At 40.1% G+C, this 26,155-nt stretch overlaps 1 protein-coding gene across 6 annotated transcripts in view; it reads left to right on the top strand.

Moving 5' to 3' along the window:
* IMPG2 (interphotoreceptor matrix proteoglycan 2) overlaps positions 1 to 25,407 on the top strand; it is a gene marked incomplete at its 3' end in the record, with an annotated part of 59,393 nt that extends 33,986 nt beyond the window's left edge. For 4 of the 6 annotated variants that reach the window (XM_082756206.1, XM_082756207.1, XM_082756203.1 and 1 more), the window contains 14 exons: positions 980 to 1,029; positions 1,430 to 1,521; positions 4,234 to 4,395; positions 7,278 to 7,336; positions 11,122 to 11,366; positions 11,919 to 12,001; positions 15,789 to 16,113; positions 16,642 to 18,572; positions 19,414 to 19,633; positions 20,802 to 21,012; positions 22,789 to 22,977; positions 23,137 to 23,335; positions 24,118 to 24,197; positions 25,056 to 25,407. In XM_082756206.1, coding sequence (XP_082612332.1) covers positions 980 to 1,029; positions 1,430 to 1,521; positions 4,234 to 4,395; positions 7,278 to 7,336; positions 11,122 to 11,366; positions 11,919 to 12,001; positions 15,789 to 16,113; positions 16,642 to 18,572; positions 19,414 to 19,633; positions 20,802 to 21,012; positions 22,789 to 22,977; positions 23,137 to 23,335; positions 24,118 to 24,197; positions 25,056 to 25,068 — 3,859 coding nt within the window. Of the gene's footprint in view, positions 1 to 979; positions 1,030 to 1,429; positions 1,522 to 4,233; positions 4,396 to 7,277; positions 7,337 to 11,121; positions 11,367 to 11,918; positions 12,002 to 15,788; positions 16,114 to 16,641; positions 18,573 to 19,413; positions 19,634 to 20,801; positions 21,013 to 22,788; positions 22,978 to 23,136; positions 23,336 to 24,117; positions 24,202 to 25,055 lie in introns of those variants that run through there. The other 2 variants (XM_082756204.1, XM_082756205.1) reach the window with 2 other exon arrangements.
* Between the last annotated feature and the right edge of the window lie 748 nt (positions 25,408 to 26,155).

The following is a 26,155-nucleotide window of genomic DNA, read 5'->3' on the forward strand; positions in this document are numbered from 1 at the left end:
CTGTTAATATAAGCACTTGCATACATTACAGTGAAGACTACTTGCTGCCATGTTTATTTTATAGTAGAGCATGTCCACAAATAACAGAAAGAGTTCCTGTAGAAATGGGAGAAATATCTCAGTGCAGTGAACTTTGATGATTTTTGGAGTTCTGAATTTAGCGTTTGATTTCTCTGCAGCACTGAAGTTTCCTATCTCACAAATTGGGCAGTATATACTGAAAATATAACAAACCTTAAAAATCATTTTTAATTTATTCAGGAAAGACTCCTTGCTGACAGTGTGTGTCTCCTGTCCCTGGTAACTTGACTCAGGGCTCACAGAATTGGCTCCAAGGAGCTTGGGTTTACTGTTAGAGCCACGTCAGAGCTGTTGTTTTTTCCTCAGGCTAACAGTCTACATTTGATTTTTATTTGAAATGTTTTTCTTTTTCACATTTAGCCTGGCATTGTTTTATATGTGTGTGAATGTAGTAATTGGATGATAATAATAATTGGAAACTGATGCTTTTGAAGTTTTCCAAATGAGCAGGGTAAAACTCATGATGGCCCAACCTTGTTGCAGTGATTTCAGTACAGCTAGGATGTTTTGGGGCGCTGTAGGGTACTTTTAAAACTGGGGGGTTTATAGAACATTACAGGTATCTTTTTGCTGTATCTCTGTGGTCTTTGCATTTACTTCATTTACAGAACCACTAGAAGGCCAAATGTATAATTTTGGAGGGGACTCCGAGTCACTTGGAATGAAAGGAAGTTTGCATCCCCAGAGATGCACATGACCCGGTATCTGAGTTGCAAAAGAAAGCTAAAATACTGCAAAGCCTAATTTTTATGAAGTTATCAGCAAAGTAGTACCATGAGAAACTTCTACTGCCAACGTGCTTTTTTGGTGTTACAGCAGAATCACAGGGAAATAAAAAACGAATGGATCTATCTTACAATGTCCAACTTCAATTTTTGGTTTTACTTTTATTTGACAGGAGTGGGACTCCAACTCCAGCTTCGGATGCTGATGTTACCACGCTGAGAGGTCAGTTTTCAGCTAAATTATGTCAAGACTCATTACTTGAAAATGGACCAACCTGATGGCTTGTGGATTTGAGAGCTGTGAATTCTTCCATCTCCAAATAATGCTGTTTGTGATCTGGTGATCAGGTTATATGTTGCTGTTACTTTGTCATGAAATGAATTGAAAATGCTACTTGAGAAATTACTTCTGTGCAATTTTTACTGCACTTACTTCATGTTCCCCAGAATACATTCTCTTAGAACATTAGCATTTGATGCTTTTTCTGAGGCTCTTCAGGTGTTTTCTGTGGTATTTCTGACATGATGATGGGAATCAAGTGTTACTGTTAGTTTACACTTGCTAAACTTGTATCTACATGTACATGAGAAAAAATAATACTACTGCTCTCTTGCAAACTCAGATGCAGCTGCCAACGTTCCTCCCCCTCATGAGGTGTCCATTGAGAGTCCTGCAGGTGGTACCATCCCTGAAATTGAAGACGCAGACACAACTGTGAGTGCTTGTATTAAGATTTCATAAAAGCAGGGCATGAGCCTTAGAAACTTTTAAATAATTTCCTAGGTTGGTGTTCTTTCATTTGCAGTGGCTTTGCAGTGTAGCTTCCCCCTCAGTGAGAGAGCAAATCAGCTGAGCTGTCAAGTGAAGATTTTGATAGTGATGTAGAACTAGACAGTGAATGTCTAGGGCTTTTGAAAGCTCCACGAAGAATGTGAATTGTTGTTATTTCTACTGAAACACAATGTCCCTTAAATTGCTGTCCTAGTGTTTGAAGGGTCCGAGTGGTACAGTTGCCTAAGGCAGCAGAGGTAGCCTGGATAGCCTGGAAGATTCCTTCTGATTCCCTGCTTCTTCTCCCCTGCTGACATAGATGAATTTTTATTTATTGTCTTACAGTCACCCTCACCTTCATACCTAAAACAAAACTCTAACACAGGGAAGCCTAGAGCAAGTACTTGAAGTGCCTCTGTAAAAGTGAGCTGGCTTTCAAAAGTGCTGACCACCAAATAGGTCCCAGGGAAGTATTTGCTTCCAGGAGACAGCTCCTCGGGATTAAAACTTAAGCCCAAACTCTAGATTCCAACTGCGATATTTGTCAGCCTACATGCCCCCTGAAGAAAATTTTTCAAACGAATAGTATGCATCAGCTGGCAGTTTTTTTTTTATGTAAGTGTGAAACTCTCACTGGATTTAGTGATAAGCTTACAAAATTGCACGTGCTGCATATAAGTAGAAGCTGATTTATGGTACTGAGTTTAACTGTGCACTGCTCTGTAACCTAGCACGGCCATGACACGAAGCTGGGCCAAACTCTGTGCTTTTTGCTAGAGCTTTCACAGCTGACTGCTGAGATCTGATATTGTGATTCCAGGAATAAACACTGAGTATGAAATAGGCAGACAGCTTCTGACTCAAGTCCAGGGTCTGATTTTATATTTATGTACCACAAACGAGTGGTTTGGTCCCATGTACACCATTATTTTTTTTTTGAAACAGAACTGCCTGAGCAGAGAGTAAGACCACTCAGTAAATCAGAAAGAACCCAGAATTTGATTGCTGCTGCCTACAGTGTTTTCACTCTCTACAGTTACCTCACACCTCATCATTGCTCCGAACAGCCAAAATGCACTGCAGGTTACAAGACCAAGAGCGAGCAAAGCTCATCTTCTGCACTCACCTGTTGACTGGACTTTTGTTTCTGAGGGACTGATAAATGATTCAAACTACGTGGAGTTGCAAACAGTCATGTAGGAGCAGCAGATACATGCAAGCTGATTATATATTTGCCAAATAGTAACCAGCTTTAAGCAGGGTGCCAATCATTCTGGTTCTTAACGAAGTTGATTAGTCAAAAAAGGGTGTGGGGAAGAAGAGAATTTAAGTAAAACTTAAACTTTACTTAAGTAAGTAAGTAAGTAAATAAATAAATAAATAAAATTGGAGGGGCCCTAAATGGTATACAAGTAGCTCACAGGTGGCAGCTAAATTTTGTGGAGCTCCATTTCAGACTCCATACATAATACAGACTGCAGTTTTGCTGAAAAAGTGTGTTTTGCTGGCTCATTTTTTTTCCTTTTTTAATAGGGAAGAAGCAACAGTTGCATGTAAATAGCCAAAGACATTCTTGTTAACTTACACCAGCCTTCCCTCTCAAATTGCAAATTCCAAATTTTTGTTCTAGAATAAAGCCATGAAACAAGATCTGTTTTTTCTTGCCTTTCAGTACACCACAAAAATATAGTATCCTGGTTGTAAAATGCCAGGGAACTAAGCAGGAAATGCTCTTCCTGTGTTGCTCACTGACTGAAGTTAGATGAAAATTGGACTGGAATTCACTGCTGCTCGCAGCAGCCGTGGCAGTTGCCAAAGCTGAACATCCCAGGGTGTTTGTACACCCTGGACATGTGGAATGTAGAACTTGGCAGAGGTTCATCCTCCAAGTGGGACAGGAAACAGGAACCTTGTGATAAACAGGTACATTTTGGTTAAGTCAGCCCCCTGCTGATTAGGCTCAGGTGACCTGTTGGTGTATCCACATTCACACTTGAAATTGCCTGACGAATGTCCCACCCAGCTGATTTTCTGTTTGTAACTCCATTCAACTAGATAACCTTGCACTTAGATGTGCAAAGGGAGAACAGCACTAACAGCAACATGAGAATACTATAAAATTGTCTTGCTCACCAGGTTGTCTCATTAGTTGGCATCTCTGTGCCTGAGGCTCCCTGAGCACTCCATTCCAGCGTAAGGCAAAAGGTGTGCTGGGGACTCAAGGAAACATGCTGTGCTTTGGATGGCAGTTCCCACATCATTAAAAAAATTCATCAGGCCATCTGTTTGGCCCACCAGTCATCCCCCAGTGTGTTGCTGTCCTTATAGCATTTATGGAGGAAGCTCAGGGTTTTTGCCACGTCATGGGCCAGAGAAAACTCCAGGTCTGCAGTGGCTGGAGAAGTTCCTGGCCCGCGTAAAAGAGGATGTTTGGACCCAGGCTGAGTAATGGAGTGTGCTGATTGCTGACAGGACCATTTCTACATGCAAATATATCTGGGGATGCTTTCTACATGGAGTAAATCCAGGTTAGGTAGGAATCTGGTCTGCAGTGAGTAAAGTGGATTTATTTCTTCAGGAAAAAAAAAAAAAAAAACAGAGGGAAAAAGTCACTAAATCACCTCTTGTTTTCTCCCTTCTCTCCTTTTCTTCCAGATCAATAATGAGATAAAGAAGGAGGATGAGAATCTCATGAGGCCTGTAACTGAGCGGATGATTGAGTTCAGCATTGTGATCGTTGGAGAAAAGTACAGCGAGGAGCTGAGTGACCCAGACACTGTGAAGCGTCAGCTGCTCTCTGAACAATTTGTTTCTCAGGTGACTTACCTCTTTCTTTTTACTCTCTTTATTTTTTTACTCTCTTTGTCTCTTTCTTTTTACTCTCTCTGCAAAGCAATAGTAGCACCTGTACCAGGACTGCTCTGCAGAACCAGCTTAGGGCTTTTGTTGCTTGAGGCAGGCTGGAAAATATTCACTGTGAGAACACCCTCTTTTGTTTGACATGCTGCCTTTTTGAGATAGTGGGGCTCTGTGCAACATACCAGTTGCCAACGAATCCAGTTTTCTTACTGTGTTTCTTATGAAATAGCCTGCTATCGGTTTTTGCAGAGGTAGACATATGGTTTTGGGGAGATGAGAAAATTATGCTAAGCTCCTGCATATTTACTCAAGGAAGAGACCTTTCTGAGGCACTTCCCCTGCTCCTGCCCCTTTCTGCTCGTATTTATTTTGCCTTATGTTAGCAGAAGAAACTAAGCCAGGTGTTATTAATAAATGAAAGAAAATTGCTCTTCATTTAGTTCTTTTAAAGACTTGCTTTTACCAGGGCTAACTTTGGCCTTACCATCCTTGCAGAACTTTTAAGTCTTTCTCCCTATCAGCGTTACAGCAGTAGAGGTTTAAAAGTCACAAAGAAGTGACAAGTTTCTCATTTGTCTTTTGGTGCAACTCCGTCAGTTCTTAAAGTTCTGGGTCTTAAAACTCTTTAATTTTTAAGATGTATTTAACATCTCTCTGGTGACCAGTCTGCCTAGAGTTTTTTTCAGAGCTTTTCCATCTTGTTTAGTTTTGAATTCTTCCATAATGTTGTTGCTTTGAAACCGGGGAGTGAAAAAGATTATTTGAAGGTCTTTGCAAACCAGGCTGCCTGCACTCTCCCAAAAGGCAGGACGTGAATCAGCAGCAGTTCAGAACCATCAGCCTAAGCTGGGGCAGTGCTGGAAGACAGCTCTGGCAGGTCAGGTACAGTGCAGCATCGTGTGCAGGGCAGGCAGAAGGCATTCAGGTCTGTCAGCATCTGCTCATGTGGGCATGGCTTGGGTTTCCTGCAGGAGCTGAGCACTTCAGTGGGATTTAGGAAATCTTGGTGGTTACACAGTATCCAGATTTCTGATTGTAGAAGAGACTCCAGCTTCAAGCAAGAGCATCTGTCTGTGCAGAGTAGGTGACAGGTGGGGAAGTCACAAACAACAGAACTTGTCCATGATTTCCACTCAGGAGCAGCATTTCGTTGAAAGAATCACTGCGTACTGCAGGGAGATACTCTTTGAAATCTAGGCTGCTAAGACAATTCTCGATCATCATTTATGTCCAGAATCAGCAGTGCCTATGAGAACATTTTAAAACCCTCCAACTTCAGAAAAATTCTTAAGCACATCCTTTAATCCCACTGGAGTCAGTGGGAATGAACTACGGTTGAGACTGTTAGGCACCAACTTCAAAGAAAAATTGTATGTGTGCACATATATATATATATTTATATATATATATATATATATATAAATATATATATATAAAAAGCATATCTATACATATGCATATATGCATGATTTATTAAATCTTCATTTCAAGTTAACTTGATCTGAATTAAATTGAATGTTTTAATGTCTTTCCTCTCCCTACTGTTCCCATTCATTTATTTTATTTTACTTTTCATTTATCATGGTAATCTTACAACCATAATTTTCTTGGGGCAGAAAGTTTGTCTTTCCTTTCTCTTGGGAGAAGCATCTAGGGTGCCAAATGGTAGGGTCGTCTTTTTTTCTAGCTTTGCTTCCTTCTTCATCCCATTTAGTTGGGGTTCTCTGTTGAATCCCTTTAACTGGTGCTAACCCTGTGCCAGATCCTGGGCCAGATGGGAAAGAGATGTACTCACCACTGGAGCCAAAAAGCATCACCACAACTGTCACAAGTTGCTAGCATAGGCTAGACATCTTAATTTTCCTAGTTGTGTGGCCAAGTAGCAATGCCATAGAGTGTGTGTGTGGAAGAAATGTCAGATGGGATGGAGTCCACCTGGCACATGGATGTTCCACTCCTTTGATCCCTCGCCTGGTTTTCTCTCTGCTTGGATAAAGAAGCTCTTCAAAAAAAAAAAAGTCAGCCGGCAGCACTCAAATTGTTTAACTCTCACCAGAGACGGTTTAAAAATAGGGAGACTGGAGAGGGGAAGGGGAATTTGAGGAGTAAAAAATAATCCTCAACTGGCAAGGATCTTTTGGGAGGAAAAATACGAAACTGGCATGAACCTGCAGTATTCTATTTCTTGTTTTTGTCAACACAGTTGAGTATTGAATTGGGCCTGGACATACCACCATTCTGCTGCCCCCGGTCTTCATTTCTGAGTAGCAGTGCCAGTCACTCCTGCACCTTCTGTATGTTTAGGGCAGAGGAGATGGGCCGTGTTTTGCACTAGGTAATGGATTAGGGCATCTTAGGAGTCTGAGGCCCCAGTTCCTAAGGTGGCTGTTGCTGCTTCACTTGTTTAGGTTGCTAAGGTCTGAAGCATTTTTCCTGAATTTGTTTTAATCTGAAGAAGTTTGGGAAGTAATGGAAACCTTTGGGGAAAAAAAAGGGGTTTATGCCGCATATATAAGAGAGAGAATATCATCTGCTCATCACAGATGTTGTACAGATCTCCGCATTTTTCTAATTTTCCCTATGAATATTTATATACACCTCTTGGGGAATGCTATATATTGTGCTTCATATTTTCTCTTTTCCTTTTGCAATAATGAAACGTCATCAAAACTCTTCTTCTCTAAAGACAGAGAATATTTAACCATATTTTTCCTAACAGAAATAGCAGCTCAGATGCATTTTTAGAATTTTAGAAAATGATGAAAAATCTTCTTGCTTTTTTCACTCTGAGGAGGAGGGTGGAGGAAATTTGTGTTAATATTTTTTTCCCCTCAAAATAGATCCAGAAGGTATTTGAAGGACTACCTGGATACAAAAGCATCCGTGTCCTGGAATTCAGGTAAAAAGATACTGGTGCATATGTGGTGGTTGAAACTTATCCTGTTGAAGGTGCGATGTGCTAGCACCACACCTGGAAGAATGTCAGTGCAAGGGATTTCCAGGATGTGTTAATCAAAGAACAAGTGCTTTCAGGCTGGTACCTTCATGTGTACAGAAATCAAAATAGAAATACAGAAATGCATATAAATGTAGTTGGCTGCTGCTGGCACCCGTCAGAGAAGCTCCCATGACACGTTTGCCTTCAGTTTAAGATTCTGACCTAAAATTATAAGAGGTGTTTTCTAACTGAAAATCACTATCTGATACTTCCTCAATACTTTAGACAGTCCTAGTATTAAACAAGGAAGAACATGGGAATCTGTTGGGAAAAATGTGATATATTTTCATCTCTTTGCAACTTCTTAATGGGATGACTTAATTTGGTTGTTAATTTGGTTGGCATTTGAGGTATGTAAAGGTTTTTCTCCTTTTGCTCAAACCAAAGGTGTGATAAATGTTTGATAAATGTTTGATAAATGATCTGAAAACTTTAACTCTCTGCAGTCTCATAAATACTGCTTAAAGGAATAGTTTCCTCAAATCAGTTTGTACTTCAAAATGGCATTTTATGTTAATTTCAGAAGAAAAGGGGGAGATTCTGCGTGTTATGTATCAAACATGATCTGTGAGTTTTTGTATACGTGGATCACAAATTATGACTGGACTTGAATGGACTGGATATGACTTTCAAAATCCAGTCAGGCTTTTCATGGGTCAATCTAAATAATGTTTTCTATTGGGACTTTGTAAGCTGTATTTCTTAAAATATTCCAGTCAATAAATTTGAGCCAGGATACTTCCGGGTAACAAAGCAGTTATAGTGAGGAAGGTTTTATGTGTGGAACCATACAGTTGGGCACTGTTCCAGCAACATTGTCAGAAGTACCAAAAAAGGATGGTACAGAAATCAGATTATGAAATGCCTGAAACAACGAGGCAGGAATGTTCCCCGTGCTAATTGCCCAAATGGACTGATAAACTCCACTTTGTTGTGGACCACTGTAGTAGAATAATTACCTGGCCTGATAAGACTGATTGATAGATATGTAAGTTATCCCTGCATCAGCAAGGAAAACAGAATGACACTGTCTTCAGCCCTCACAGTAGCCCAGAGGCAGGTTTGGCTTTTCAGTTTCTACTTTGACTTCTGTCTAGAACCACAGCAAACTGGGGTAATGACATGGGGAAACTCTGCTGAAGCTCTGCCTGGGAGGTAGCAAAACCTTCCTTCTCAGTATTTGCAGTCTAATACGTTTGAGAGCCCTCCGTTCATTTCAGAAGTGAAATAAAAGGTTGGTATTCCTGGAAAATTCCAGAGATTCTTTCTGTGCTCTGCTGCGCATGAAGAAAAACTGTGTTTGTAAACTGACCTTCAGGTAGAATTAGTGAGCCTTGTTTCTCTTGGTACTGATGGCAATTTAACTGCCTTACTTGCAGTACTGTGCAGTGGCTCTGCTCTGCTGGTTCCTTGTGACCAATAGGAAGTATTTCAGTTCAGTAAAAGCTGAACAATTGGTTATGCAGCAGATCGACTTTGCAATTTATAAACATTTTGCTGTATGGATTTTGAAATTTGTGTGCCCTGTAGAATATAAAAGCAAATTTGGTAAAGCTGGACTTTAAGGAACTGGTGACGTTGATTTAACAGGTTTTGCTGTTGTGTTTTGTTTTTGTATTCAGCTCTCCTGAGGAGGACAGGTAAAGACATTTTTATACACATTGTTATAAAGCAGATGGAAAAGCGCCTTAGCTGGATGACACTGACTGTCTCGGGGATTTGTGGTTTTGGCTCCACAGCGAGATAGTTATCCAGCATAAATACTATGTGAGGGGGTTCTACCAGCAACTGCAAGTAACTCATCTGTTCTGGTTATGAATACACTTATATTGCTCATTTAAATGCTGCTGATAAGAAACTTCTTGAGGAAAGCCATCCTAAACGCAAGTCAGCTACTGGGCTAGCTTGTGTATAGGAGCCTCTTCTGTGAAGAAAACAAAATTGTTTAATGATGACTCAAGGTCTTTCTAATTAGCAGCACAATGTTGGATAGATATGATTATTATTAGATAAATTAAAATAAGTAAGAAAACCATAGTTATCCAGCAAAGGCAACTGGCTTAAGCTCCTTCAAGGCTGGATTTGCTGTGCATCTTAGCAGTAATTTTACAAACATTTCTTAGCAGAAGATGACATCAGTCTTGACTTGTTTTTTTGGCATATATATGCGAGTTAAGCATCCTAAATTTTCCTCTTTCAATATTATTTGAAGAATTTCACAAACAAACAAAAAAGATCTGTGGCCTTTAAATTACTGGAAGTATTATTTTATTTTGTATATTTCTCAGTAAAGCCCTAGCCAGTGTCCACAAACAGTTGTACAGAGAATGAGCGTTTTAATTTTAGAACGTTTCTGAACAAAGAAAGGTATTGAGCAAATCTGTTCACAAGCAACAGTGACTGACAGCCAACCTCTGTTACTCTGCACTTCTGCGGACTAAGATGCGTGCAGCAATTCGGAGAGGTTATGTCCCAAATACCAGATGTTATAGCCCTTTCCAGACAGATGGTGGTGTCATTGTTATTACTTAGCAATTATTAACTGCAACTGACAGCAAAGTTGTGTTAAATGTAAATGTTACTTTCTGACTAGCATGCTGTATGGCATCTTTGCCGTGCCTTTTTGCTACTGCTGTCCTTCTTCATTTCCTCTACTGACACTCAGTGCTCATGATGAGCCTGCAGTGGGCTCATTTCAATAATAGGGCCAGCAGCAAAACTCCAGCAGGTTCCAGGTTTTAGTTCATGTGCTTGCTGATTGTGTCTTTGTTGTACCTAGCACTGGGGCGTTAGAGCCTTCTCTGAACAGAGCCACTGATTTGGTAATTTTACTTTTAGTCCAGCTTTGTGGAATGAAGGAAACCCATCTTTGGAGCACGTTTTCCTAGCACTTCATAGATTACTTCATTTCTTGCTGTGCCCCATGTACAGCCAAAGTATGCTCTATTTTCTAAGACTCCCTTGTGCTTATGCCCAGTGTGCGGCAAATCTGGTTGCTACCAACTCTGTCACGTGGAAGAGGACATCCAGACATAGGTTGGAGAAGAGCATGGACCAAACGGAGGAGACTTAATATGAAGAAGCTAAGCTGTACATAGATACGAAGCTTTGTTAGAGAATTAATGATCAAATGAGACTAGAATAAATGCTTCTAATTATAAGGTGTATGAAATACTATTTGAGTTCTGCTAGAGGCATTATTTCAAGCAGATGGACACTGCACAGTGACAGTGATCAGGGCTCCCGCTTGCTACGGTATTGCTACTATACACAACCTTTTTTCCCAGGCTCCTTTCTTACCACAGATCCATTCCCATCATGGGCATGACGACCTTAAAAGCATCACTCACACCACTGCATGTTGGCGGGTCTACTGATAATACAGGCAAAAAGCCATTAGTTTGGTCTCCTGGCAGTCCTTCTGCCCTTCAGAAGTAGAAATACAGGGCTGTGACCAGGCCAGATGTTGTGTTCTGGTAACCTTTTCCATGAGAAAGCACAGGCAGGCAGACACAAGTGTGAAAAGTAATTTAATTAATTAATTTTACCTAGAATCCTTAAAAGCAATGTATTTGTATTTTTAAAGAAAGGGTAGGGACACAGGTTTTTGGAAAAAAAAATCATAGCATTTGCCATGGAAAGCCTTACATCTCTCATGTGTGTTTTCTCTCTTTGCGAAACCAAAGTGGGGTGGAAGTGCACTATGCTGTTACTTTTGATGGAGAAGCCATCAGCAATGCCACCTGGGACCTGATTAACCTTCACTCCAACAAGGTGGAGGACAACTCCTTTATGGACATAGAGGATAATCCAACAGTTGTTTACACCATCAGCGATTTCCAAGATTATATTGCTGAAATTCTCCAGAAAAATGCCTTGCTTGAAAACACTTCCTTGATTTTAGACCCAAACTCTCTCCAACTTATTAATGGTGAGTATTACTTATGATTCATCTGCCCTCTGAATAACTAAAAAAAATCACAAACACGATGGTGTTGCAGTTGGTTTTGCTCTGATTTTAACCAGGTCAAGTCAATAGCAGTAGCATCCCATTGTCAATCCCTTAGATTTGTCTCTTTTTTTTCCTTTGGTTTGTGGTGTGCTGTAATATTATCAGCAATTAACAGGAAGAGAAGGGGAAATGTGTTTCACGTGATGCAGTTTGCTTTCAGCACTTTAGCTTAGCACCTCTGCCTTGGCCTTGAGCAGCACAAAAAAAATACTTGGCTTATTGTTGAATATTCAAAGATCCTACCATAGTTGGTAGAGCAGTGCTGTCCCACTCCCCTGTTCCCATCTTTTCTCTGCACTTGTGTGTAATCTGTGGGTATTTCCAGAGACAAAATCTTTCTGGCAAACTTGCTGAACAGGTCTCACAGATCTGAGATGAGGAAGGTTTTTTCAGCCTAAACAAATTGTTCTAAAACAGTTTCTTTGCACTGCTACTGCAGCATTTTGAACCTATGTACTTATATTTTCCCAGTGAAAGAAATACTACACCCTACCCAAGCAGATCCATCATGGATTACTGAGCATCCAGGTGTGTTGGAGCGTGCGGAGTTTGATGTGAGTATGGTTCTGAGCAATGACCTTTTAATTTGAGGTATGTCCTTTGCACGCATTTGAACAGCTTAATTCAGCAAAATGGAATTAAAGCCAGCACCCAGAGCTTCTCTGTCCTATTGATCATGCAGAATAGAGTCAGGAAAGGCACACCATATAGTGGAAAAAAACCTCTGGTGAAATCTCTCACCTGATAATTTGTTACCTGTGCACAATACTTTTCTGTGATCATCTTGTATTACCTGGCACATTGTTGTGTTCCTGGCTGTGCAGCCGTGTCTTGTTCTTTAGGCTTCCTTTGTCTGTTTTTTTTTCATAATGTTTAATTAGACTGTAAATTGCTCTAAAAACATAATTTGTTCCACAATACTGCCTTTCTTTGGAAAGTGAGAAATAAACATAAGCAGTAAAGGCGGCGTATGAGAAGAGATAAAAGGGTAAATTTCACATGCTCCTTTTGTAAATGTTTCATTTTCCCTGCAAGTTCTTACTTCAGGTATTAGATGTCCATCCCCTTGATGCCAGCAAAGGAAAAACAGAAAAAAAATAATAGCCACTGGTTTATTGTATTCCATTTTTAAAAGTGTGCATTCATCTCATGTGCCCCGGACATAGAATCAGGCTCTTCATTGGACAGGAGGAGTTAGTATCCCTGAACATATTTGTACCATGCAGTGGGGCTTCAAGCAGAGGTGCCATGTTAGGTGCCAGCAGTGCTAAGATTGAGTGAGTTTTGCTGACAGCTAGAATTTCTGAATGGTGGAACATTGTCTGGGCTTAAGAATTTATCCAGTAGGTTTCTGCTCTGTTGAGTAACACAGACGTGCCTTCCAAAAAGAAATGAGTTCAGTTCATGCCACAAAACCCAGATCCAGCTAAGTTTGATGGTAGGTTTTCACAAAGCTCATTACGAGATACTGTTGTGAAAAAAAACATGCTTTATTTCAGGCCAACCTCTAAAATCTTTATAGAAGCAAAATTTTCAGTGACTTCACAGAAGCCAACGATTCCTGTTCTAATGGTCATAGGTACAATATCCTTAACTTCATGCCAGTTTTCCCAGAGTTTTAAAAATTAACCATTAGTATCTAAAATGCAAATTCATTCATTTGCCATAAATGGTTTCATCATGATGTGAATAAATAGGAATTTAATGTAACTTTCAGGAAGGGATTTTTTCTATTTTCAAGAACTATCTAATAGGATTACAATGTTACATATGTTTATTTTAGTAAGATAATTCTGCCATTTTCACATTCTCTTCTGTGGATACTTGGACATATACAGGCAAGAAGGTTTCAGAGTAGAGATAGCTTTGCAATGTTACTCCATTTTAAATCATTTTTAGGGAATAGTATGTACAGGAAAAAATACTGGATGTTACATTTTTCTAATCATGGCCTATGAATAATAATGTTATCTCCGTCTTCAGTCAAAAATTGTGGTTATATACAAAGTATATACAAATATACTGAGTATATCCAAGAAAACAGCTGTGTACAATCTGCAATACACAGATAATTTGGGAAGTAATTTCAGATAAATTTAAGAAAATCATAAGCTGCTAAAACAGTAAAGAAGGCCAAAATGATTAGTCAGTTATTTGCAGAGATATCAAACCTTCACGGTTCAAGTAGATGCTGTTAAGTAGAACCATTACCTGTGAGAAAGAGTTTTGCTATTATTTTTTGCAGTTGATTTGGGAATGAGTTGGATTTGTATTATCGTACAGGGTCATGACATAATGTGGAACTATCATTACTTCACCATCTTATTGCTAGCAGATGGTACCAACTAATCATTAATTCCTTTCTTTGAGTTTTACAGATCTCTTAAAAATGAAGAAAAAATGGAAGTGTAGCTTTTGAAATCTGTATTTTCTTGTTATTTCTGTTGAGCTCTAACAGGTAGAATGCCTTAGCTTATTGAGCACAATGTATTTCTGGCAGCAGAAAATGGAAAATCAGGGAGGGTGTTCTGTGTTTGCAGTCATCTGTCATATTTGTAAGCCTTTCAAGACATTAGCAAAAAAACAGCACTTGCCAATATGATATTAAACTTGTTAATATAATATATAACACTGTAACAAGAATCTTTGAATAATGTTAGTTGTCATAGGAACATCTATCCACATTAAAATAAATGATGAGGTGCAATTCCTGGCAACTAAATGCTCACATAAAAAATGTATTGAGAAGCTATTGCTGGTAGTCCTTTTTCATTCTTTATGGAATTTATATGTGTAATTTGTTTCTAATCTTGCACAGTAACTTTTTTCACAGGTTTATTTATAATAGCCAACTTTGCCAAAAAAGATAATTGCTGGAGCACATGTCTGTATGGTATATATACTTCTCAACTGATTGTTACCATATACATTCAGAAATATGAGAAGACTGTGGTGATAGAACAACCAGCTATAAAAACCATGGTCAATTCAGGTAGACAAATAATCAGATGAAAATAACTTAGTTGTTTCTAAAATGTTCAGATACAGTTTGAATGAAGTTGAAAATTTAATTCACTCATGTTTCTACCAGGAGTAAAATTTCAATCTGAAAAGTATTTGGAGTTTTCCTATTATTCATTCTAAAGTAAAAGAGAGGGATTTGAAAGGAACAGTGAGCTACAGAATGATTAAATCAATAGTTTTTTTGAACTGTAATACGTACTACTGAAACCTTTGTCTAGTGTCTGCTTTACTAGCCACCATCAGCAATTAGTTCTTAGTAAATTAATCCTTCTTTCTTCACTTGACAGTTTTTCATACCTCAAGGCTTTTTTTCCCCCATTTCTGACTGTTGCACAGCATTGATAGCTGGACAGGTAGCCGTGCAAAGCGCTAATCCCTGAGTTGTAGGCAGTGAGCTTGCTTTTGTAGTCTTGATCAAGTAACTTAATCTCTTCACTGATATTCTGCAATATCATTACCTCATGAGACACTGTGGGAGTAGATTAATATTCAAAGATAAAACGTGTTTGGTATTCTAGCTGTAAACCAAATAGTGACTGGAGCATGGCACATAAGTACATAGTGTGCAGATTGGAGGCTTAAAAAGACATTCTTTTTTCACAGTTCATATAATTTGCAAATTTCATTTTGTATACTCTTTGTTCATCATTACTGCTGAACAAAAAGTTTTCTTTCCACAGAAGTATTTCAGCTTTGAGACTGAAGTTGTTCTGCGTTCTAAGTTACATTATGGTTATAGTTTCCCTCCCAGGTTCACATACCAAAACATAAATGACTACCAACCATACATACCTATGTGCATTTGAGTTCAGTTTCTAAACTGTTTTTATGTATGATAATAACTATAATGTTATAATTACTGCATTGATTATGTAGTTGATGAGTAATAGCTGCTACGACCTCTTCATGCTTTTAGGAAGGAAGGCAGTATTGTGTGTATCTTCCATTTAATTAGAAATAGTTCAGTTTTTCAGTAAGGAAAAGGAAAGGACATGGTTTGGGTATTGATGGCAAGTCTCTTAATACGCTAACTGAAGCTGCACTCCAAAGAACTGGAAGGGCTGTTTTCCTTTAGAAGTGGCCATGACTGGACACAAAATGCATGTCGCAAGGACGTGCACTGTACATGTACTTTGAACATTATTAGCAAAGGGCACGTTTGCCAATCCTTCCAGCTGGGCCCCTCCTGTTGTTATTGTTACTTCCTCACAGAGGCAATACTACCAGATTTTGCTGCTGGTTAACACCTTTGATATGTTCAGCCCAACGTGGACAGACCGTACTGCCCCTGTAATAATGGCTGTGGTTTTGTTTCAGGATAACACCTTTTTAGCTGAACGGCCTTCAGCAGATGAATCAACGGTCAGCAATACCTTGCCCTTTGATTCCACCAAACCAGATTCCACTCCAGATAGTGAAGAGTCCGATGACAATGAAATCCACCAAAGACCAGCACATCAGGACTCTGAGGCCAGCTGGACACCTGAAGCTTCACTTTCCTCAGACGTTGATGTCACTTCTTCGCCTGACAGGCTGAAATTAGAAGATGGGAATCAGACTCCTCCTTTGGTCACTGCACCAGCATTAGAGCGTGATTCTGTGGACTCCCTGGAATGGCTGTCAGCCCCTGATTCTTCAGATGGTAAGTTCATGCCATTGACTGAAGTTTAAATTTGGACACAAGTGTCCTGTGACACTCCCCAAAAGGGTAGTTTACCAAAATGGCTTTTCAGAAAGGTCTACAAATATAGTAGACCTATATATTTCTCTGATTGTTTTTACCTACTCATTTTGATCAAATGCTGGTAACAGGTGATAATGCCTGTTTGCCTCTCCAGGAAATTACATGTACGATGCTTCTTTAATTGCACAGAAATATTTTCATATAGGGCATGATACCATGCAGAGGTAATTGAAGCAGACTAATTAGCCTAAGGACATACTACACAGTAATTGTTTTATTGCATACTCTGCAGCCCTGATTTGGCTCATAGAATATCATAAGGAAAAGTGGAGAGGTTAACAGGGGTCCTTCCAACTTCAGCATACAAAGGTCAGTATATATCACAGGAAACATGCTGAATGCAGATCCACAGCCAACAAAATGAACTACATTTGACTCTTTTTTGGTATAAACAAAAACTGAGTGGAAACTCATTTATATTTTTAGGGTTTGAAGATACTGGACTATCAGAAGACTTTATTCTGCCTTTGAGTGCCCCTTCTCACCTCGTGCCTGAAGAACCTCCATCTACAGATGATTACGTAGTTCCCCTGTTTCCTGCATCAACAGTGGCCTCCTCGTCAGTCACGGAGACTGACACTAAAGCAACAGCCTCTGCTGAGGTGGAAGAAGTAACTCAGGGTAGTCCTGCAGACAGCAGCAACGCAGACTCTGTGTTGCATAATTCTGTGGAAGAAAATCCTTTTCCCTCAGAATTACACCCCGTGGAAGCTGAAACTGATATTTATCTCGGAGATAGAATTACATATGAAGATGGGTCTGGTTCAGCTTTTGATGGTTCAGGAAAAGAAATGGAATCAAGTATTTGGCCTTGGGAAGAAGCAACGCTGGAACCTGTTTTCTACCCTGGTCCTGATAGCTGGCTTGATGATGATAATGAGTCCTTGTTAATCAGAACTGAGGATATTCCTGAAGGCCTGATCTTAGATTATATTCTTAACTCTCAGAATAAATTAGATGATGATCCTTCCAAAGATGAAAATGAAGGTATGGCTGACATAGAAGAAAATTTTCTTGATGAATCTGAAATATTTGTCTTTCCAGAGACTACAACTCAGCACGTATCTCTGCTTCAGACGGAGGAGCCATTACCTGTGGAGCCATCTACACAGACAGAAGCATCGAGCACATACGATTCTTCTTTTGTTAAACCAGCCCTCGTCTTGGAGCCATCAGAGGACTATTCCTCTGTAGACATGCCAACTGGAGAAGCCCCTGTCTCAACACACAACACAGATCTGTCTGTTGAAGATGATAGTCTCCTTACACCTGCAGTAACTCTCAGTACGGACAATAGTCCTACATCTACTGCAGCACTCAGTACGGACAGTAGTCTTACATCTACAGTAACCCTCGATATGGACAGTAGTCTAGTATCTACTGTAACCCTCAGTGTGGACAATGGTCTTATGCCTACAGTAACCCTCAGTACAGACAATAGTCTCACATCTACTGTAAGCCTCAGCGTGGAGCAACCTGAAGAGTCCAGTGTAGGTCAGGAGATCGTTTCTGAGGCAGTTGAACACCAGAACGAAGGCAGGCCAACATCAGAACTGTTCACAGCAGGGCAGTCAGATCTGACTGAATCTGCTACGATAGGCTACTTGGACACAAGCAGTTCAGAAACTATTCTGACTGCAGATCCTTTTGTGGTGAACACTGATACTTCCACTGAAGAGCAGCAAGCCCTGGACACATCTTTGGCAGGCCAAAACACTGGCTCGGCAATAAAGAAACCAGCTGATGTTTGGCCTACTGACAGAGTGCTAGAAAATATATTAGATCAGACAGTAAAATCAGCAACACCAACTGCAGTTGAAGCTGCAACTACGGTTCCTTCTGTAACAGAGCAAGCCACTGTTCTAGAGGGTGTTGCTGGACAGGGTGGTACAGACCACAGCACGCTTGTTTCTACGAGCATCAGCACTGTTAGGAACTCCTACGTAACTGTGAGCATCACAGCAAACATCGCCGAGCTTCCATCCGATCTCCCACCGATGGGATCCACAGCGTCACCATCGGTGGTTACCTCAGCAAAGGTGGGAGATGAAACAGCCAGGGTCCTGGATGTGTCGGTGGGGCTGGATCATGTCAGCGTTGTCAGCTTTTCTCCTGAGCCAAGTGAGGAGGGAAGGAGCCTGACTGACAGTCACGTGGAGCTCACCACCCATGCCCAATCCACAGAGATGGCCAGCGTGGCGTGGGCCACGCGTGAGAACCACAACAGCACTCCTGTCCCATCACGAGCTCTGGTCGTGTTCTTCAGTCTTCGGGTTACCAACATGATGTTTTCAGAGGACCTGTTCAACAAAAATTCCCCTGAATATAAAGCATTGGAGCAACGATTCTTGGAACTGGTAAGAAGCGCTTCTCTGCTAAATATCCATTGCCAGGTAGAAATTGTTGGTCAGTCCCAGTTGGTATGCTCTCTTTTGCAGAGACAAACACAAGACAGGTGTGTCCAGATATTATGTGTGTCTTTCTACAGGAAAGTGCTGTCTGGGAACATGGGGGAGAGGGGAGTTTTTTGTTTTGTTTTTATTCAGTCAGAATTCTGTCTCTCCAAAGCTTATTATCTTAACTGTGATACGTGCCAGATGCTCTGCTGGTGTCAGTAGATGCAGCAGGGTAGCTGAAGCCAGTACAGCATTCCATTCAGTTGCTTCTGGAGTGCTCTGGATTTAGTCTATGGGGAGAGAGAAGTAAATAAATTGGGCCTGTCAGGAGATAACCTTTCTGCAACATGTTCAACCCACCCTAAGGAAGAGGCAGTTTGACTGATCTCTTAAAAAGCCATTAGCTAGCTAAGCTTCATAGGAGTAATACAGCAACAATTACCAAATTTTAACCTGACAGTTCCCATCTCCTGACTGAAATCAGTATTTTGCTATGGGAGATGGAGGGAGTAAAGGAGAGAGACAGAAGGGGAAGGGGCTCGACAGAAATGTCCTTTGAAATGACAAGTATGTCTAGTGCTTAGAGCAAGGGGAGAGCACCGTGTGTGTCACAAGAACTGTGCATATAACTTGCAGGCTAAGAAACCATCTGCAAATTGATATTTGGGAAAAATTTTAATACTCTTACTGTGAGATTTGGATAAACCGATTCAGATCCCCGCTGCCTGATGCAATACCAGTGCAACTGGCTTGAGCAGAGACTTGAAGTTTCAGCTTTTCTGTCCTTGTCCCTGTGCTGCAGCTGGTGCCGTACCTTCAGTCAAACCTAACGGGCTTCCAGAATCTGGAGATCCTGAACTTCAGAAATGGCAGCATCGTGGTGAACAGTCGAATGAAATTCGCCAAACCCGTGCCTCGGAATGTCACCAATGCTGTGTACATGATCCTGGAAGACTTCTGCAACACTGCATATCACACCATGAACCTGGCCATCGATAAATATTCCCTGGATGTGGAATCAGGTAAGGATGGCAGAAAAATGCAGTTTTGGGGCAAGGGATTTAGAGCTACTTTTGCTTTAAGAACTTGCTTAGGATCCTGGCAGCTCAGATTGACCACTGGAGTTTAGGACAGACTTTCACAGAGTTGAAGTACGCAAACAGAAGTCTGTTATGGGACTGAAGATATGAAAAGCAAAATGGGACACGGACTGAGCAAACTGTATGAGGGCCTGTATAGAAATACGGGAACAAAACTTGCTTATGTAATTGCCACTGTGCTTTTACCAAGGAGTTGGAGGAAGATTGGTCAGCAAGGGCAGTGGTGTCCTTCTCTCTTGAGGTTATCTTCATGTATGGTTTGGAGTTGCTCCATGGGACTGTTCCTACAGGTGGCAGCCTGTTTAGCTGTGAGGAGTCTGCACCAATGCTGTCTGCTGCCTTACTCTTGTGGTCAGGGCTTGATTGCAGTAACACATTACTGGCTCTCTTAATTTACTCTTCTGATACGAGGAAGTTTCTTTGCTGCCCAAGTTAGCCAGTAGTTTACCATATAAGCAGCCTGGAAATATTTCCTGTTTTAAAGTTAAGGAAAATAACAGTGCTGAGCTGATGGCAAGTGGTAGCTGTCCTTCTGAGGTAACTCTGTTACGAAGATGGTCATTTTTAGCATGAAAAATCTTCTGATATTGATCGTGTGATTGTATGCCAGCCCTCTCAAGCTTGAAATGCCACAAATGCTACAAGCTTGTGTTCCTTGCAGACAAAAGCAAATCACCTCACAGTGGGCGCTGTGTCCCAAGTCCCCTTGCCCTTCCCTGTGTGCTGCCTAGGTTTTCTGTAACAAGAAATACTGGAGATCAACTGTGTTTTATTCATTTGCAAAATACAGTTCCAGCAGACAGAGAACATCTGAGGTACTGCCTGTTCCAGTAAGAAAAAGAACATTTTATGCTTGCTTTTTCAATTGGCTTGCTGGGGGGTCTTAGCCATTCCATTCACATGCGCTGCGCAGACAGGAACACTTTGTAGCACTTGTTCACCTTAGCAGAACCCTTTGAGACTTGGGAAAGATGCACGCTGGGTTTCTGCAGATTATTTTAACCAGGTCATTAGAGAAAATGGCAACAGTGCTTTGCCTCAATTAACTCTCTCATCGACTATTAACGTTTTCTGCTTTGTGTGTTCTCAGGTGAGCAAGCAGATCCCTGCAAGTTCCAGGCCTGCAATGAGTTCTCCGAGTGCTTGGTGAATCGCTGGAGTGGGGAGGCTGAGTGTGTCTGCAATCCTGGCTACCTGAGCATCGATGGGCTGCCGTGCAACAGCATCTGTGATCTGCAGCCCAACTTCTGCCTGAACGATGGCAAGTGCGACATCAGCCCCGGGCAAGGCGCCATATGCAGGTAGGTCGTCCTGTTCAACACAAGGCGAAGCCGTGCTGCCTCCTCTGTCCTAGCCTTCCATGAGAGTTGTGCAAAATTCCCCAGGGTAACGCATAACAGGTGAGATGCCAATGGTTATTGGCCATGTAATGCTGCTGAAGGGTTAGTTTGCTTATGTAAAGTTTGGAAATGAGACAGTAACAAACGTATTTTAGTAGAACAGAAATGCCAGTCAGCAAAACTATCTAGGGAAAATAATAGCAATGAATGCATTCAGTTGTTAAAATCACCTTCATTGACCTTTTGAGACGGAACTTCTCTCTGGCAGTTTCCTTAAGTAGCAAAGTGTTAGATAATGTCATAAAGCATCTATGAGTTGATTCTGTTGCAAAAATTCAGATTTGAAAAGCATCCTTATATGTATTAAAAATGGTGCTTTTAATTAAGAAAAACATCATAAAAGTAAAGCATTGGCAACCTGAGAAAAAATGTGTGGTTTCAAGACACAGGCCTCCTGGTTTAAATTTTGTGATTTTTAAGATACAGATGAATGTGACTGGGATGCCTATATTTTACACGTAGGTGAAATGATTCTACAAGACACAGATAAATTGATGTGCACTCCAATACTGCACTTATTTTTTTCCCTTTCCAGCAATGTAACCGTCTATTTTTAGAAACTAAGTACAGCCCTCCACAAAAGGTAGGAAAATGATTACAAAAAAGGAATGATAGCTACTACTGGTTATTGTTTATTAGTTCAGGTCCTTTTTTTTAAAAAAAACTTACTTCTAAATTTTAAAGTCAATCTTACAGTCCTGGCTTCTAACAGGAAAACAATATGATGTTTTTTAATGCTGTGAGGATGGATACTTTCACAGACATAGTATAAATTTTATCTTCTTTATATAATAGATGAATAAGAAACAAGTATCTGAGCTCAAGCATGCTCTGGCCATTATTTTTGAAAAATACTTTGAAAAATATTTGTGAAATATTTTTTTGAAAAAAGCAGGTTGAAGAAATTCAAATACTGGTTACTAATTTAGTTAACTATCTTAGTAAATTAAGTCTTTTGACATAAATATCTAATGTGTAGTATTAATAAGGCTCAGTGCGGTGAGTGCTTGTAATACCTTACAATTCCTTGAGTTTTTTTTTTTTTAAATAGCAAAAAGGCCCCAACACCTATAATGGGGCTATATTATTTTTACTGATATGTTTTAAAGGTGATATTAGCTATAGCAGTCATATTCAGTACCACGGCGAGGCAGAAATAATGATTGCTGATTAAGGGAGCAGTTGCAAAGATACACTTTTAGGCACCCCCATCTTTCTAGTCACTTATTTTGTGTATTTAATCATTGTGGAGTTTACATATAATAAACATGCTGTTCATTAACACACCTTCATGTGTATTTGCATTACAATATCATTAAGACTACATTTACAGTGTTTACTACATCATGTGCAAGGCTCTATCACTGCCAAACTTTTTACTTTGTCTAAACACCTTACAGTTTTAACATGTTGCAGGATACTCTAAATAGCAAAAACCACAGGCTTTTTGCCATTACTAACATTTTGTCCTTTTATTATTTTTCTGTCTCTTTTCACTAAACTCCTCAATAACAAAAGAGGCTGTTCACAATAATAATAAAATGTTAGTGCTTAAGCATATAAATATATTTTTAAGATAACTAAGGCACTGTCATAAGAAGAAATTAAATACATCTGCATTAACTGAAGTCATAGTTTTTGGCTGGTGTTTGAATTCCCAGTGTTTCCTTTTTGCAGGTGTCGTGTAGGAGAGAACTGGTGGTACAGAGGGGAGCACTGTGAGGAATACGTGTCTGAGCCTCTAGTTGTGGGTATCGCCATTGCTTCTGTGGCAGGGTTCCTTCTTGTGGCATCTGCTGTCATCTTCTTCTTGGCCAGGACCCTTCGAGACCAATATACGAAGAGCGACACCGAGGACTCTCAGGGGTAAGTGACGCCACCTAATATTTTAAAGAACATCTGTCACTATGAGGATAATAATTCTGTCATAAGTCTTAGCAAGTCATTGACAAGTGACAAGCTGTATATATACGCACCTCCCAATGCCAGGCTGCAGAGCTCACGGTTTGTTTGTTGCTCCCCCAGGCAGGGTGACAGCCTCTCGTCCATTGAGAATGCCGTTAAGTACAACCCCATGTACGAAAGCGATACGACTGGCTACAGCCACTACTACCGCAGGTACCCTCAGCTAACATCCTACAGTTCCACCAGCGCAGACACGTCCACCGACTACAGCAGTGAAGAGATAAGGCACATTTATGAAAACAGTGAGCTTACAAAGGAGGTAAGTGACATGGCTTTTATACTGGCAGAGATGTACAATAGCTAAATAAGTCACAGCTATGGCTGCTGCAACTACATAGGAGGAGAGAGAAAGGCTTTCTTGACCTGCTTGCTATTAAGTGTATGGAAAGGAATGGGTGTGCTTGGAGGAGTAATGAATTTCACATGATAAGAGAGCTGACTGCCTAAGTAGCTGCATGAGGACTGGAGTGGTTTGCTTTAGTGCTAGATATAGTCTTTAGCTTTTAATGCCAACTACCACATGTAAGACAGTTGCAGTGAGATGGTGAAAATCCAGAGCCTCCAGGCCTTTAATACAGGGGTTTTGAAGTTTAGATCTTTCTGACCTGTGAGATGGATCATATTGTTCTCCTTCCTTTATGTGTACATGGTATCCAGCGTTCACTCTAGCAGGCTGAAGAGAAGGGATTTACATCCACGAGCTAACCGCAAATCCTTAAGCAATGGTGAGAGGTGTGAATCCAGCTTGGGTGTAGGGAAAAGTATCTGTGAGAGAGAAATGGTTTTGTTAAAGCCTTTTAAATGCCACATTCCCTCCAAGCCCTGGTTTTGATTTAACAGCTAAGTACTACTGGCCTCCAAAAATGAAGTGCTTCACTTTTAAAAATAGCATAAAGAATTTTAGTTCTGGGCTGCCCCATTTCGAGATCTTATTGAAATAACAAAGCATATGAGTTTCATTTTCCAAGAAAAAGAACTTAGTTATTTCAGGAGTATTCTAATTTCTGTTATGTACCTAAATTTATCTTCCTTGTATTCTAGGAAATTCAGGACAGAATTCGAATTATAGAGCTCTACGCTAAAGACCGTCAGTTTGCAGAGTTCGTTAGGCAGCATCAAATGTGAGTAAAATATCTTGTCTGGCTAATTCCTTTTAATGTTTTCTCATGAAGCCTTCACTACATCGCTATGTTCTTCATATGAAGGGTCTAGAAATGCTAGGGCACTAGAAGTTAAGATTTCAGCATTATTGCTGAAGAGGTTTGACCCTTCTAGAGCACTTAAAATAATCACCGTCAAAAGTAGGTATCCCCAGCAGCTACGTTCAAAGTACTGAAGAATTCTGAAGTTAATGGGTGTCAGAGGAGCGCTGACGGACAACAATTAGGCCCTTAAAGTACAAATAGAACCTTCTTAACTCTTTTTAGCATCGTTAATATTACCTGGTGTTAAATACAAATTTTAAAAGCATACTAATTGATCTTCCATGCTCAAGACTTGGCAGCTAACCAAAAACTAGCAGGCCACTAGCACAGTACTGTCTGATATTGTGAAGTCATTATCAGAATAAAAAGCTTACAGTTCCAAACAGTTAGTCAAGCTGAGCTGTGTGCTTTGATGCAAGTTAAGCATGGAAAAGGCTATCGCAGAATTGAACTGGTTTCTCACTGTAGCAAACAGCAAATTACAGATAGCTCTGTTAGTTTGAAAGATACTGCAGTACAATTCCTTGGGATCAGATTAAAATTAACTGCAGTAGCAAAACCCTTGTGTTCCAAGATCACCAACTCCACTTCTTTTAATTGAAAATAACTGCAGTTCACATTTTTCCATGTCAGTTGTTCATTTTTTCATCTTGAGACAGATCAGCTTCTAAATTTTCCACAGCTGGAAAATAGAAAGGGCTGCCTCATATGAGCCTTGAATCCAAAGTTTGAAAGAGACTAACTTAATCATTGCTTCTCTGTTTTTCATTTCAGGAAGCTGCTTTAAGAAAAAAAAAAAAAAAAAAAAAAAAAAAAGGAATCAGTAGAAAGCATGTGGGAGATAAAGACTACCTTGTTGCCATAGCAATGGGCTCAGATGTAACTGCAAAGTTACTTATAGTCTTAACATTGCATGGATGGATACAGATGTTTTCTAAATGACTGGCTGAAATGTACAGATGTCTGTTTATCTCAATTACCTCTGGCTTTTCTGCGTAAAGTGACATTTTAAAGAGGTGATCCGAAGTGGCAGAGGTTATGAAAGTTCATTTTTCTTTAACTCTGAAATGGACAATGTGAGTTTGTATACCAATGCAAAAAAAAAAAAAAAAAAAAAAAAAAAAGAGAAGATACATGCACAAACTAAAAATAAAATGCACCCTTACAATTCCTGTCTGGCATTTATCCCCTTCACTGGAGCCTACTGTAGCAGGTATAAAGCAGTAGTGGGAAGAGCTCTTTGGTTTGCACATGAATGGTTTGTAGGAGAGAACCATGATGATAAGATGGTGTCAGCATTATTGTAAAGCATTCCTGTTATATATACAACCCTAACCTCACTGCAGAGGCTGTTATTTTCTATGGCTGCCTGCTTTAACTTTTGTCAGCTGGCATTAGCAAAACAGAACCCAGTACTGAGGTTCTCAGTACTCTCCCCAAACACTAAGCATCACCGCTGATATTCAGTCACCACATCTGGTGCCTGAGCAAGGCAGGGCTGTAATTCTGCAGCATCGTGTTGTTAAGTCGAGATAGTTGGCTCTCCAGCTGCTCCTGACAGAGACACAAGCTGGGGCGCAGAAGGGCTTCCATTATAACAATATTCTGTAAAGGTTAAGTGACTAACATAGACTTTTGTTGTACATAGACAATTTGTTGTTAATATGAGTTGTTTATCTGTTATTTATTTCCCTGACAGCTTATTTTCAGAGTGCACTTAATTGTTGAAATAGAACGATTAATAGTTTAATGACGACATACTAGTGGCATTGGTGCCCATTGTTTTAAAAATTTTATTTAGTGTTTACTCCACGTTGAATTCAGCCAACTAATAGTTAAATTTTCTTTACTGAACTGGGCAATAGCCTGCTGTG

The sequence above is a fragment of the Aythya marila genome, assembly GCF_965140915.1.
Source record: "Aythya marila genome assembly, chromosome: 1".
Classification (NCBI taxonomy): Eukaryota; Metazoa; Chordata; class Aves; order Anseriformes; family Anatidae; genus Aythya; species Aythya marila.